Here is a 14338-nt window from a genome sequence, read left to right as displayed (position 1 = left end):
AGCTCCACGAGTTTTGGGATCGTCCTGGGCCTACAGCCCTTCTCTGACTGGCAGATAGATAGATAGATTGATGATAGATAAATGATAGATAGATAGATAGATAGATAGATAGATAGATAGATAGATAGATAGACAGACAGATAGATAGACAGATAGATAGATGATAGAAAGTTCCCTTCATTCTCCATGACAGTGACCAGTCATCCAGGGCTCTGTGTAACCTGTCTGCAGAAGAACAGACCTTCCCAACAGGATCACAGTTCATTCTCTGGCCATCAGCAACAGAGCTGTGGCCACATCACCTCCAAGCTCCCAGAGGCATTGTAAGAACTGGTGCTGATCTCTGGGAGCAGATCTCAGCTCAATCCCAGCTCCCCAGCTTAGTCCTGCCTTTGGTTTGCACACCACTGTTTGAGTTAAAGTATGTGCCCAAAATTCAACTATATTAAAATCCTTCTGAATCCTTAATGGGCTTGCTGATAGAAGTAAGATCAGAGAGAGGAATGGCTTTATTTGTGCTGGTGAACTATGCACAGACATGTCCATGTCTGGTTTGAATGTTCCAGGGTGTCTATGGGCCAAGAGCGTACATTGCAACCCAGGGTCCTCTCCCCACTACTGTCATTGACTTTTGGAGGATGATTTGGGAGTATGAAGTCCTGGTAAGGTGCAGATTTATATTTAAATATAAAATTTATATGTCCCTTTTTTTTTTTAAGAAGAGTTCTTCTTGCGGCCAGAAGTCCTTTGTAAGCCCCTGGTAGTGTCAGGGTTTCACTCCAGGTGTTGTGTGTGTCCCACATCTCTCCCGTCAGCCTCCCCTCTCTCCTGCCAGGGCAGGGCTCTGCTGGTGGCTGTCCCTGTCTGAGGTCCTTGTGCCAGGCTGTGGGTGATGTCCCAGTGTCACTCGTCTGGCAGTTGGGGAAGGGGGAAGGCAGCCCACAGAGTTTCCTTATCACTGATAAGTACCCACAAGAGATGAGTTTAATTTTTCTGCCTGGATAAGAAACTCATCTTCAGACTTTTCTAATTAACCTTCTTCCTGCAGGTCGTGGTCATGGCTTGTATGGAGTTTGAAATGGGGAAGGTGAGTAGCATGTCACAGATGGCCCTGAGTGCCAGGGCAGGGTGAGAGGTGCAGATTTTTATTAAATCCCATTGTGGCAGCCAGTTTCTGTTTGATATAAGCTGGGTTTTGGGTCTCCAGCTGCAAATGGTCCCATGGGAGACGTCCCTGCCTGTGGCAGCGGGTGAAATGAGATGATCTTTAAGGTTCCTTCCAACCAAACCAATATCTGATTCCATGAAATTCTTTAGGCATTTCCAGTAGCATAGGTAATCTCTCTGGAAAGGGAAAACCAGCAGCGGCAGCTCCAAGGAAGGGGAGGCTGGAGCTGGACAGCAGCAAGAGCTGATCCTCTTCCCAGTGTGAATTTTTTCCTGAAAAGTGAAAAAGGGCCAGTGGAGAATAACCAAACACATCCTGCTTGTCCCAACAGAAGAAATGTGAGCGGTACTGGGCGGAGGTGGATGGCTCCCCCCTGCACTGTGGCCCTTTCTCCATCACCTGTGTGAGTGCAGCCACCTCAGCACCCTGTCCCACCCCGGGGCACCAAGGAAAATCTGACTCTGACCTCTTTCCCTGCAGGAGGCTGAGGAGAAGAGGACTGAGTATGTGATTAGAACTTTAAAGGTGACCCTGAACGAGGTAAGGAGGAAAGGTCAAGGCAGAAAATGCACCTGGGCTGGCTTTGTTATATAAATAATATATTAAAATGTGGTACATTTTGTGCAGAAAATTTTACATTGCTCAGGCTGCTGAATTAGATTTGACAGTAGTTGAGGGAACAAAGGAAATAAAAAATTCATTAACTCAGACCTGAGTCTCTGAAGCTGTTTGTCAGTCATGGCAAATCAGAGTCCGGGTAAGTGAGGCCAAGAATGTCATAAAATAGCTCCTGCAGCAAAACCAGCTGCAAACTGCTGCTCTGCCCTTTGCCTGCTGGTGCAGATGGGAGCTGGGGATGGAGCACAAATCCAGCTCCCCTTGCCCTGCTGACATCCCAGACCCTGCCACTGCTGTTCTCCTGCAGGCAACCCGCACCATCTACCACTTCCACTACAAAAACTGGCCGGACCACCACGTGCCCTCATCCATCGAGCCCATCCTGCAGCTCGTCAGGGACATTCGCTGCTACCAGCCCGATGACAGGGTCCCTGTCTGCATCCACTGCAGGTGGGTGACCTGGCTGCCCACAGGGAAGAGCTGCTGGCCCCCAGAGCCCCGTGCTCCCGTGTCCACAGGGGTCACAGGGCAGGGAGCTGGCCAAAGCCATAGCCAAGCTGCTCTTGTAGGGAGCCCTAAGGCAAAAGAGGACAGCCAACATGGCCAGGGGCAGGGAAGGAGGCAGCAGCAGGCCAGCAATAGAATCACACAGCCATGGAATTGTTTAGGCTGGAAAAGTCCCTTAAGATGGTCCAGTCCAACCATTCACCCAGCAAGGCCACCACTGAACTATGTCCTCAAATACCACTGAACTATGTCCTCAAATGCCACATCTACGTGTATTTTCAATGGGGACTTCACCACTGCCCTGGGCAGCCTGTGCCAGTGCTTGACAATGTTTTTGGTGCAGAAATTTTCCCTAATATGCAATCTAAACCTCCCCGGGGGCAACCTGAGGCCATTTCCTCTTGTCCTGTCCCTTGTTAGTTGGGAGAAGAGACCAACACCCAGCTGGCTACACCCTCCTGTGGGGGAGCTGGACAGAGTGAGGATGTCTGGGTCAGAAACCACCACCTCTGGGCATGTCCACGTGTGGCTGGTCAGCCCAGGTGGGCTGAGAGCTGTTCTCAGGACACGAGCTGTGCCTCCCAACCCTGTGCAGCAGAGCCCTGCATGGGCTGAAGCTGCAGCAGCCTGCAGGTCTGCAGGATGTGTGTGGGACGGCAGGGCCACAGGTGGCTGTGGGCCTCCTCCAAACATCCCTGTCAGAAAGCACAGCCTGCCCACCCCGTGCCCTGTGGCTGTCATTGCAGTGCTGGCTGCGGCAGAACCGGCGTCATCTGCGCCATCGACTACACCCAGAAGCTGCTGAAGGATGGGGTGAGTGGCAGCCTCTCCCTTCCCTTCCCTTCCCTTCCCTTCCCTTCCCTTCCCTTCCCTTCCCTTCCCTTCCCTTCCCTTCCCTTCCCTTCCCTTCCCTTCCCTTCCCTTCCCTTCCCTTCCCTTCCCTTCCCTTCCCTTCCCTTCCCTTCCCTTCCCTTCCCTTCCCTTCCCTTCCCTTCCCTTCCCTTCCCTTCCCTTCCCTTCCCTTCCCTTCCCTTCCCTTCCCTTCCCTTCCCTTCCCTTCCCTTCCCTTCCCTTCCCTTCCCTTCCCTTCCCTTCCCTTCCCTTCCCTTCCCCTCCCCTCCCCTCCCCTCCCCTCCCCTCCCCTCCCCTCTCTGTCCCTCCCCAGCCTTCCCTCTGCCTTTCACCCCCTCTGACTGCATTCAGGTGGATTTCAGGTGGATGGGATCTCCCCATGGCCTGACAGGAGAACAGCAGTGGCTGAAGTGCTGACTCCCCATTCCCAGTTTGTGCCACTCCTCTCTCTTTAGGCACTGACAGCATCACACCAGTGGGGCAGAATCCCCCCTCCACTGCTCCCTCTGGCCAGGCCTTCAGCTCACAGCACAGGGCCCTGTGCTGACCTTCACTCTTCAATACATCTTTCCTGTCTACATTCTTCTCTCTGCACTCACACATCAGATATTCAGTGTTTCCAAACCACCCCTTGCTTTACTCTGACTCTCCAGTAATGGTGCAGACAGTAATCCCTGGCCCCAGGGCAGGTGCTGGGACTCAGAGGAGAGCCTGCTGTCTTCTGTTCTACAGCTCCCTGAACCCATCCAACTGGGAAATCAGTGTCACGTCCTTCGTGCTGCCCACAGCTGTCATAAAAAGTGTATTTTGTGTGGAGTGTGAGACAGGAGGGAGGAGGATGGTTTGTAATGAATAAAATAGTACTTTAAGCAGGCCCTTTGTTAAAAATTATTGCAGCAGCAGGCCTGGATTTCAGACAGTGCTCTGAACTGCATCATGACTTGGAAGCTGTACGGAATTAGACCTGTCTGTATTTTTTTATCACAAAAATCATAGGAATCATGGAAAGATTTGGGATGGAAGGATCTTTAAAATCCTCTCTTTCCAGCTCCCTGCCATGGGCAGGGACACCTTCCACTATCTCAGGGTGCTCCTGTCCAACCTGGCCTTAGACACTTCCAGGGATGGGGCAGCCACAGATTCTCTTCATCCTGTGCTAGGGCCTCCCCACCCTCACAGGGAAGAATTCCTTCGCAATATTAAATCTAAATCTCTCCCCGTTTAGTTTAAAACCATTTTGCCTTTTCTCTTTCTTGCCAGATTGTTCCAGTGAACTTCAGTGTTTTCAGTCTGGTGCAGGAAATGCGCACACAGAGACCTTGCATCGTGCAGACCAAGGTGTGTTTGGGGAACGTCACCAGCTGGTCCAAGCAGGGACCTCACCTTTTCCCCGGGAGGGTTCACAGCAGGGAGACCCAGAGCTGTGGTGCTGGTGGGAGCTGGGGTGTGGAGCTGTTGTGCAAAGTTCCTTTTCTGAACAGAAATTAATCAATCAATCAATCAATTAATTAATTAATTTGGTGGCTGAACGTTTCCTTGTGGACAGCTGGGCCGGTGCTCACAGCGTGGTTTATCGAACGCTCTCGCTGTGAAACCAGGGACTGTCCAGGCAATAAAGTGGGAACTTTTCTCAGCTGCAACAGACTGAAGAGGAAGCTCAATGCAGAACAGAATTGTTTGCACACCCAAAAACCCCCCAAATGCTTCAGTGTGAACCCTGTGAGAGCTGTGGCTTCTGCCTCTTCTCAGAATTCAAACCCTGCCAACGGACAGGAAAGCAGCTTCTGTCTGGGGTGATGCTTGCTTGAGAGAGGTGGCCATTGACAGGTCCCACCAGTGCTGGCTGTCACATTTTTTGTCTGTCTGGAATGCAGGAGCAGTATGAGCTGGTTTACGATGCAGTGATTGAGCTCTTCAAAAGGCAGATTCAAGCACTCGATGCCCAGACAGATTCTGCTGCTTCACAGGTAAAAGTCCCAGGACAAACACCCTGCCTGTTGCAGCCTGGGCATTCCAGCTCTAACCTCAATTCCTGCTGCAGACCTGGGATGAATTCCCATATTTTCTGCTCTCCTTAATACCCAAATTGAGTCTCTTTTGACATTAACCCATGAGAATCCAACTCTTCCCCTGAATGTGCAATGCTTATCACAAAGAAGACCTAGATTTGCTTCAGTCTCAAAACCATTTCCTATTTTCTATATATTTTTATGATTGTTTAATGTCATGAGTGAATAGAACAGCACAAATTTTCTACAGGAGTGACTGATTTCCATGGGGATGTGCCAGTGAAGCTTGTCTTCATGGAATGTTTGCAAGCAGCCGAGGGATTTTCAGACCAGGGAAGGTCCAGGTTGGGAAGGTTCAGGTTGGGAAGTTTGGGATCACAAGGCAGTGAGGCTGAAAGCGTTACCTCATGTGTGCTAGTGAGGGAATCAGCACTACAGCCTGTCTGCGGGAGGGCACAGGGGGAAATAGCTTGTGACAAAACATGGCAAAGTCTCACAAATCTGTTACACTTCTGAGGAAAAGAAATGTGGTCTTGGTGTGAAGTTGCATATTAACAGGAATAGCCAGAACGTCTCTGGTTGAGGTTTTGTTTGCTCTGGCTGTTCTGTGACTGCTGGCATAAGCCTCACTGGATCAAATCCAGGAACGTAAATGCATCACAGCAAAGCCTGGAAGGTCACAGTGAGCTCATTCTGCCAGAAACTTTTACCTAAGGAATTGGGAAGAGGATCCCACAATGGGAATCTCGCCTCAGTTTTGCCACAGGATTTGCAGGATCAAGCCAGAGCTGAGTGACAAAAACACTGGAAAAAGTCTTTTTGTACTGGTTAAGGACAGTCTGTGAGCAAAGGTCACACAGGGCTGGTTGATACAAAATGCAGAGGACGTTTCTAGTCAGGATGTGGTTTAGTGGCTCTTGCCCAAACCTCTCGCCCCCCTAAACCTCCTTGGTCCTGAGGACACCATGCAGAGCACGGGGACGGCCACGAGCAGGTGTCACGAACAAAACCAGCACCCAGCTTGCCCGGTGTGGGCTCCTGAAGGCAGAGTGTCTGCACAGGCTGCCTGCCACCGTTTGGCACTGCTGTCTGGTTGTAGGGCTCACTGTACTCGCATTTCAGAAAGGTGCTGTCAGGAGTTGCTCTTCAGGAAGTTCTGTCTGCAGTTTCCAGCTGCACCTTGGTGTCATTTCCCAAGTGCTTTAGTAATTAGAAGTATTTGGCAAAAATCCCAGCTCCTGAAGCAGCACGTTGGGTGTTCTTTGCATTCTGCCTCCTCACTCTTGTTTGCAAACTTTTCCTTTCCCTAGGAAGGAGTAGGGCATCCTGTGGCCAAGCCGGTCCTGACTCCAGTGGAAGACATTTATGGCCTGAGTTTGCTCACCTGGTAAGGCTCAGCACGAGTACCCTGGTTGGTATTTGCAGTCACCTACACGACTTCAGAGAGATGAACTTTTAGATGTGTGCTTTGGAACACTTTGGCTCTCAGGATCTGCTGCCTCCCTTGAGTCCCACTTTGACTCTCATCTTTGTTCCTAACATAATTCATAGAATCATAAAGGTTGGAAAAGTCTCCTAAGACCCCTGAGCACTACCATTAACCCAACACTGCCAGGTCCAACACTAAGCCATTTCCCCAAGTGCCACATCTACATGTTTTTTGAACACTTCCACAGACAGTGTTTCCATCCTGGCCAGTCTGTTGCAATGCCTGATCACCCCCTCAGAGAAGAAACTTTTCCTAATTTCCTAATAATTCCTGCTCTTCTCACTGATGTGTCTCAGCCTCTTCCCTGAGTGCCATTATCTGTCCCCTTCTGCTTTGTATCAACCAGTGTTTCACATAGAACTGAAAACAGTACAAACCAGTATAAAAAAGTCTCATGGGCACAGCGGCTGGTGGGATCTCTCTGTGGACACATGAGGGATTGCAGTGTCTGTTTTCTGTAAATAATTTTGCTTTTTGGTTCAGTTTGCTGACATAAAGGGGCCTCCTCTGTTCACCATTCAATGGTGTTGAAATGGAGGACAGTCCCTCCCTGTGCTCCTTGCTTGAGGCTGGGCTGGGCTCTGCATTCCTGGGAGAATTGCTCCTGGGAGCAGCGCTGTGGGCTCTGCTAGCACTAACATTTTCTGAGCCCTCCATGGCTTTGACTCCACACCACTTTATTGTGCTTTTATTGCAGCTCAGAGCGAGAGGAGCATGCTCCACACCAACATCTCCCTCAAAAGCAGCACGGGCACCAACATCTCCCTCCGGTGGCGCAGAGCAAAACGTCCCTGCCCGCTCTGTGTGCCCCAGGAGCACAGCACAGCCCTACCCGGGGAGTGCCCCCCATCAGACAAGCCATCTCCTTCGGTGCTCTGAACTTCATCAGCTGCAGGAAGGCAGCTGCTGGCGAGCCCTGGGGCGCTGGGGACGCCTCTCAGAAACGCCGCAGCTGGGAGCTGGAGCTGGACACAAAGGGAGCAGGCAGGAGGGGGCCTGGTGGCAGAGCACCTCTGGCATGGACTGCATCGACCCCTCTGGCGCTGGGGCAGCAGGGAGAAAGCTGGGGATGGGACGCAGGGGGTGCCAAGCCTGTCTGGAATCCACAGTGGCCAACAGCCGGCCACTCGAGCTTCCAGGATGGATTTTGCCCTGTGGACCTGAACCCCTCCAGACGAGCAGCAGATGGCTCCCCAGGCCAGAGGAACCGGGGGCAATGCTCTCACTCCTACCTGTGCTCAGCAGAAGACCCCTACTTCTCATCACTCTCTCCAGATGAGCCCGTGTCCCCCGTGTCCCCCGCATTTCCCTTTCTGGAGGGGCAGGATGAGCTCCTCCCTTCATGCTCAGCCAGTGCCCCGCTACAGCCCACCACCGCCAGCTCCCCAACATCCCAGCACGCTCCCCTCAACCAGGACAGGACCTTCCCCTCGGGTAAGTGCTGCTGGGACAAGGGGACACGTGGGACCAGGTCACTCTGGACTTGGGCATGCTGGAGGGAGTGGTCAGTGTGGTCATCTGTGTCCAGGCAGGGCTGTAGCTGCTCCCCAGGACTGGGCTCTCATGGGAGCTGAGGGAGCAGCTGCTTTCATCCCCACACTCTTATCAACCTGCCTGGATTTTTTTCCCCATAAACATTTTTAGAGCAGTGTAATTTTGGTGTTTGCATTACACAGCTGCTCTGAACCACTGTGTCACCTCAGAACAGCTCTCACAGGGAGGCAGGGATGGTGCTGACCAGTTCTTACACCAAGGTACTCCAAAAAGCATTCAGAAAGCTCTCAGAAATGGTTTTCTCTGAGGATCTAGTTTTCAGGTCAAGCCCCACTCTTTGCTGCAGTGTCATGAGAGAGACACTAAAATCTCACCGAGGCTGAGAGATCCAGGATTTCAGGGGTCCTGAGCAACCTGGGTGACACCCATGCCCATGGTGGGGATGTTGGATCTAAAGGGTATTTAAGGTCCCTTCCAACCCCAACCATTCTATGATTCCATGATTCAACACAAGTGTTTTGCCCAGATCTGTAGCCTTAAATCCATCACCTGTCATATGAGGAAGGTGGAATTATTCTGGTTCTGGTTATTGGAATATATTGTTCTGGTTCTGTACCTTGTTTATCTGGAATATTTGTTCTGGTTAGTCCTGGTCCAATCGGACATTTCCTACTGTTCACAGCTTTGGCACTTGCTCCACTCAGTCCTGCCCAGGCCCCTCAGCATTCAGTGTCACACAGACATGCTTGTTGTTCCAGTGCCCTTGGGAAGTCCTGGGAGTTGCAGCCCAAGCCAAGCAGCAGCAGAGCCACCAGCTGTGTGCCTGGCTCTGTGCTGGCTTATGCTCATTTTCCTTGTGCAATTGGTGCTGGGAGTTATTTGGATGTTTAACCACAATTTAGAGCTGTTTAACCTCAATCTCTGGTGCGTGGCAGGGCAGGAGCAGCCCCCTCCCCTGCACAGGTCTGTGGTGCCCCTCGTGTCTTGCCACACCAGTAACCTGTGTCTCCCCAACCAGCCCCCCTGCCACAGCCTGATGATGATGATGCTCCTCCACCCCTGCCCCAGCGCACCCCCGAGTCCTTCATTGTGGCCAGCGAGCCGGGTGAGTGATTAACAACATTAAATTAAAGTGGCTCTGAGCAGCACTGAGGGCTCATCCAACACCGGGGTGGTTGTGCAGCCTCTGGCAGTGCCTGGGATGAGGAATGATCTCTCTGGTGTTCAACTGCTTCTAGGACAATTTCCTGAGGCCGCTTCGGATTTCCAGCTTCCAGACAGAAATCCAAATATTGGAACCTCCTGGGAGTGGAGTGGCGAGTCTCACTCAAAGGGGTTTCCTGACCCTGTGAGACTGAGACCATGTAAGGTAACTCAGTGGCTTTTTACCTCTTTTTCAGCACGATTCCTATGCCAATCTTCTTGCCATGTTTCCTTCTGTGAGAAAGACTAGTTTTGGCACTTTGTACTTGTCATAAATTATTTAATAGAATCACAGAATCACGGAATAGTTTGGGTTGGAAGTGGAAATAATTAAGATAATCTTTTAAAATAATCCCATTCCACCCCCCTGCCATGGGCAGGGACACCTTCCACTAGACCAGGTGGCTCCCTGTCCAACCTGGCTTTTAACACTTCCAGGGATTTCAGGGCTCAGGATTGGAATGAAGATGTGGCTTCAGTCCAGCCCCTCTTATCAAAATCTACTTTAAAGATTATTTTTTGGGATTCTAAGACCAGTACAGGATAATAAACATATTGTCCCTCATTTAGAGAAGCATAATTAAGACAGGACATTAGTGTTCTGCTGAGCTTCACACAGTCCTGTGGAACCAACAGGACCTGATAAAAATTTAGGCATCTCTTGATCATCCCATAGCTGAGTGACAGCTCTTGAAGTGGAAAAATGAGGCACAAGTCTGTCTTCCTTTACATGAGCGTGGAGGTGTATGTGGGAGGGTGTTTGCACATCACATCCTTTCCTCGTCTTCTCTGGCTGCCTTGTGTGCAAGAAAACAACATTTGGATGTGAGAATTTTAAATACCTGCCTTGTTTTTTGTTTCCAGAGTGTGAAGCTTTGGAGCCCACGAACAGGTATAAGTTTAACTCTTGGATAATCTTTGGAATTAAGACCTGCTTTTTTGCTGAAACTGCTTTGTTTAGCAAATGTGTTTAGGATCTGTGCCCAGTGCAACAGAAATTGTTGCTAAATAGTTCTGCAACTACATAGCTCTAACCAGAACTAGACAGTTCTGTAATCAAGTAAACTGGTGGTTATATTTCCTAATCAGCTCCTGCCTTATCCTTTACATGAGGATGTTCCTTGCAGCCCCCTCTTTGTCTGCATGTTGTGTTTCCTTTGAGACAACTGAGATAGGCTGGCTGCTTCTAATATATACATATCTATTTTATTTTAAAGCTAGGTATCCAACTCTTTTATCTTTGCTTTCTCAGAGACAAGCCAGGATCGCTCTAATTCTCCTCCTCCGCTTCCTGAAAGAACCCCGGAGTCGTTTGTTCTTGCTGAGGCAGCAAGTAAGTGCTGAGCTCTTTTCTCAGGATGTAACTGAGGTTTTACACTCACACCTAAACCTGGAGGTTTTTGAGAGCGTGGCCCACTTGTTCAAAGAATTACCAGGTAGTGCTTCAGCACTTCCCTGCAGGAGAGCTCAGCATATACAACAAAAATAAACACAAGTAGGGAAACTGCAGAAAAAAATCTAGAAGTGTTGCAGTAGAGGAGATGAAAAGCAACAACAAAGCACTTGGAAAAAAGCAGGAGGATTTGTGAATGACCACTGAAAATACACATATGATGTATGTTCCCAGGTCTGCAGCCTGCTGCAAGAAATTCCTCAAGTCCTGCAGGTTTGGATAACAAGAGCTCAGAAACATCATCCAAAGAACTCATGAAATGCTTCAGGAGGAGCAAGGTAAAAGAAACAAAAGGTGTGGGAACCATAGAGGGAGAGAGAAGAGCTCTGGCACAGCTGGTGCTGCTCTCTCACTGGTCACTGGGGGAACAGGGCCTGCTTTGAGAGCTCTCGTGTTTAGGGCAAGAAAAGAAGAGTAATAAAAATATTCTGGGGTAGAACTGCAAACCCCCACGCTGTCTGCTCTGGGAACAGGGTAACCCAGCCCTGTCCCTGCCAGTGGCTGTGCCTTGGCACTCCACCCACCTGGAGTGCCAGTCCCTCTGGGAAAAAGTTGCTCCAGTGCAGTCTGAGTCTGTCCTACAAGGACAGAACCACCACCAGCCTCCTCTTGCTGAGCCTCCTGTTAATTATCCTCGTGAGATTGTACTTGGGGTTTTTATGGTGGAACAGAAAAGCACTTGAGGAAAACAGCAAAAAAATACAAACTGGAGGCATGTGGGATGACAAGGAAAAAGCCAAAGAGAGTGGCACAAAGTTTGCTTTTTATGAAATGAGATACTTTTACATTTATCAGTGAATTCCCACAGTAGCTGATCTATTTATACATGTATATTTATCAGTGTTTTTATACATGTGCATTTACCAGCAAATTCCCTTTACCACAGCAGCTGATCCACTGCTTCACACTTTTTTCCAACTAGCCTTTTTCCTTTTTCTTTTTTTTTTTTTGCAGAGCTTGAAAATATTGAAAAATGTGAAAAAAAGTAAGTCTTTCAGGCTAACGTCTTCCCAACGGATTTAAGCAAGTATTTAAATGTGTGGGACAGAAATCCCAAGAACCTGAACTTCTGCAGTGTGAAATTCCCTGCACTTTGGAGCAGGACACACAGAGCTGTGATAGCTGAGCACTTTCTCACCTGGAGAGCTCTGGCTGTTCTAGGAGTGTCACAAGGATGCTGTGCTGCCCTTTGGGGACAAAATATCAAATCCTTCAGGGCATTCAAACCTGTGTTGCAGGACCCTGGGAGAATGTGAGCCTCTGCCTAGATTCCAACCAGGCTATTCGGAGCATAAATAAGGAATTTCTTACTAGAATCCCACTGATCAAAAATTACAATGCTCATTTTGAAAACAGGACTGCTAAAAAGGGTTTAAAGTACTTGTGAGCAAACATTATCTCAGCAGATATTGCTGCAGTAGTAAATGCACTCCCTGTAAAGATGGGATTGCACAAATTAAGGCAGGAATTCTCCCCTGTGAGGGTGGGCAGGCCCTGGCACAGGGTGCCCAGAGCAGCTGTGGCTGCCCCTGCATCCCTGGCAGTGCCCAAGGCCAGGTTGGACAGGGTTTGGTGCTGGTTTGATGTTGGACTTGATGATCTTAGTGGCCTTTTCCAGCCTAAAGAATTCCATGATTCTACAATTTCAGCTCTGGAATTTCCAGTGACCAACTGCTCCAGCCTCATTTTTTATTTCTAGGCATCTGCAGTCCATCTTCACTGATGAAATCATCAGAACCTGCCCCGACAAACTCTTCAAGGTCTTTCCTTAACTTTGGTATGTTTTCCTCTTCATGTTTTTAGTAGGAAGAACCTGGTTCTTGGAAGTCTAAATGCCAGGCAGAAACACTTACAAACTACAAATATTTCAAATAATGCTCATTGGGTTTTACATATTTAGTTTTTACACATTTACAACTTTATTTGCAACTACAGGATGTTGCTTTTCAGTCATATCTTAAAGCTTGGGAAAGATCTGAAATTACAAGTATTTTCAATTCCTGTGGTATTTTAAGGGATTATATAACCAGCATCTGGAACATACAGAATTTGTTGCATTTAAAGATATATGGTTTCTTCCTAGGCTTTGCAAATCGATTTTCAAAACCTAAAGGACCAAGAAATCCACCCCCAGCATGGAATATTTAGATGTATTCTACAGACTTGGCGTTGCAGATTTGTGAAGTCACTCTGAAATACTTGGAAAGCCCATCCCAGTGAAGCTTCCACCAAAATAAACACATCCAAAGCTGTTACACGGTATTGGCAGCTCAGGCACTACTTGCACATTCACTGAATTTAAATCTGGAGTTTTAAAGTCAAGAATGTAAAAGTACCAGCAGCTTTCAGTTAATTCACAATGGGATGGAAGGTAAACCTTGGAATGCAAGATTTTTCCTAAAGAGGGACATACTTTTGTCGTGTTTTGGAATGTAATCACTTCAAAAGGATGGATTTGAGCATAAACTGATGATGGGACCCAGTGAAGACTATGGAATGATCTGGAAAGCCAAGGGAGCAGAGTGAGGTGGATCAAGACCCTCCCTCACATTTCCAGATCTTCTGTAATCAAAGGCACTGAAATGTTTACATTGCTTGGACTAAGCGGGAATTAGCATCCCAAATTTTAGAAATAATATAAGCTTTTGGTTTTTCCCCCCATCTGAGTGAATCAGAGCATTTGTCTGGATTTTGGGGCAGTAAGACTCGAGAGGGTGACTGATCCCATAGAAACTAAACCGGTGTAACTGGACTGCACAATTGGCTGACCTGGCTGCTCTTCTATGTGGGAAAAAAAAATTCCCAAAACACCACGACAGCAAGCACAATGTTGTTGTATTTTTAAAACCATTCTGTTTTTAAGGATTTGTGATTCTCCAGCACAGAATTTCAGGTGGGAACAGGGAAGACAAGATTTCTTGCCAGATTCCTCACCAGATTCCACCAACCAAGGTGGGATTTGGGGAATTTGGTCAAGAAGAATCTGCTGACCACTTCTGGAATGGAAAACTCAGCTGGTTTCAAGTTGGGGGAACAGCCAATATTGTCTTTTTTTTTACTCTAGTCACAGGTTTTCTTAACAGCAGAAAACAATGAAAGCCGTTACCCAAATTATATTTCTGTTTCTCTCAGGCTGGACAGGGTCTGGACTAACCTGGTGTAGTGAAAAGTGCCTCAGCCCATGACAGGGGGTGAAATGAGAATTTAAAGTTCCTCCCAACCCTTAACATTCTGTGACTCAATAATTTTGTTCCATCCCGCTGCCATGGGTAGGGATGGCCTCCTTAGACTCGCTCCAACACCTCCACATCATCTCCCTCACGGGGAAAACCTCCGCAGCACCTCACAGTCGGTGTTTAATGGATGAAGCACTTTAGAACAAGCGATAAACGCCATTAAAATAAAAGTTTTTTACCTCTTCCCACTCCCTGGTCCGCTCTCCCTCAGCGCTTTCCCGCCCTGCCCCCGCCGGCCCACGTGACCCACGCCGCGCGCACGCGCCCCCCGCTCCCGAACTACACGTCCCAGGGTGCCCCGCGGCGGCG

General features: G+C 48.8%; 1 protein-coding gene and 1 long non-coding RNA gene across 3 annotated transcripts in view; one reads left to right on the top strand and one right to left on the bottom strand.

Annotated features, from left to right (window-relative positions):
* PTPN22 (protein tyrosine phosphatase non-receptor type 22) overlaps positions 1 to 14272 on the top strand; it is an 18694-nt gene extending 4422 nt beyond the window's left edge. The window contains exons 4-21 of the mRNA XM_063418423.1: positions 567 to 662; positions 1049 to 1087; positions 1500 to 1571; positions 1649 to 1708; positions 2094 to 2236; positions 3040 to 3106; positions 4406 to 4483; positions 5020 to 5112; positions 6465 to 6541; positions 7341 to 8077; positions 9156 to 9242; positions 9376 to 9506; positions 10205 to 10232; positions 10593 to 10673; positions 10968 to 11071; positions 11748 to 11778; positions 12493 to 12570; positions 12877 to 14272. Of these exons, the coding sequence (XP_063274493.1) occupies positions 567 to 662; positions 1049 to 1087; positions 1500 to 1571; positions 1649 to 1708; positions 2094 to 2236; positions 3040 to 3106; positions 4406 to 4483; positions 5020 to 5112; positions 6465 to 6541; positions 7341 to 8077; positions 9156 to 9242; positions 9376 to 9506; positions 10205 to 10232; positions 10593 to 10673; positions 10968 to 11071; positions 11748 to 11778; positions 12493 to 12570; positions 12877 to 12941 (2067 nt within the window). The 3' untranslated portion in view covers positions 12942 to 14272. The remainder of the gene's footprint in view (positions 1 to 566; positions 663 to 1048; positions 1088 to 1499; positions 1572 to 1648; positions 1709 to 2093; positions 2237 to 3039; positions 3107 to 4405; positions 4484 to 5019; positions 5113 to 6464; positions 6542 to 7340; positions 8078 to 9155; positions 9243 to 9375; positions 9507 to 10204; positions 10233 to 10592; positions 10674 to 10967; positions 11072 to 11747; positions 11779 to 12492; positions 12571 to 12876) is intronic.
* LOC134561433 (uncharacterized) overlaps positions 1 to 14298 on the bottom strand; it is a 27302-nt gene extending 13004 nt beyond the window's left edge. The window contains exon 1 of one of the 2 annotated variants that reach the window (XR_010082913.1): positions 14209 to 14298. This is a non-coding gene — a long non-coding RNA (uncharacterized LOC134561433). The remainder of the gene's footprint in view (positions 1 to 14208) is intronic. The other variant, XR_010082912.1, reaches the window with a different exon arrangement.
* Positions 14299 to 14338: the final 40 nt, after the last annotated feature.

This window comes from Prinia subflava, chromosome 23 (genome assembly GCF_021018805.1).
Source record: "Prinia subflava isolate CZ2003 ecotype Zambia chromosome 23, Cam_Psub_1.2, whole genome shotgun sequence".
Taxonomy (NCBI): domain Eukaryota; kingdom Metazoa; phylum Chordata; class Aves; order Passeriformes; family Cisticolidae; genus Prinia; species Prinia subflava.
This window is presented reverse-complemented; position numbering and strand designations above follow the sequence as displayed.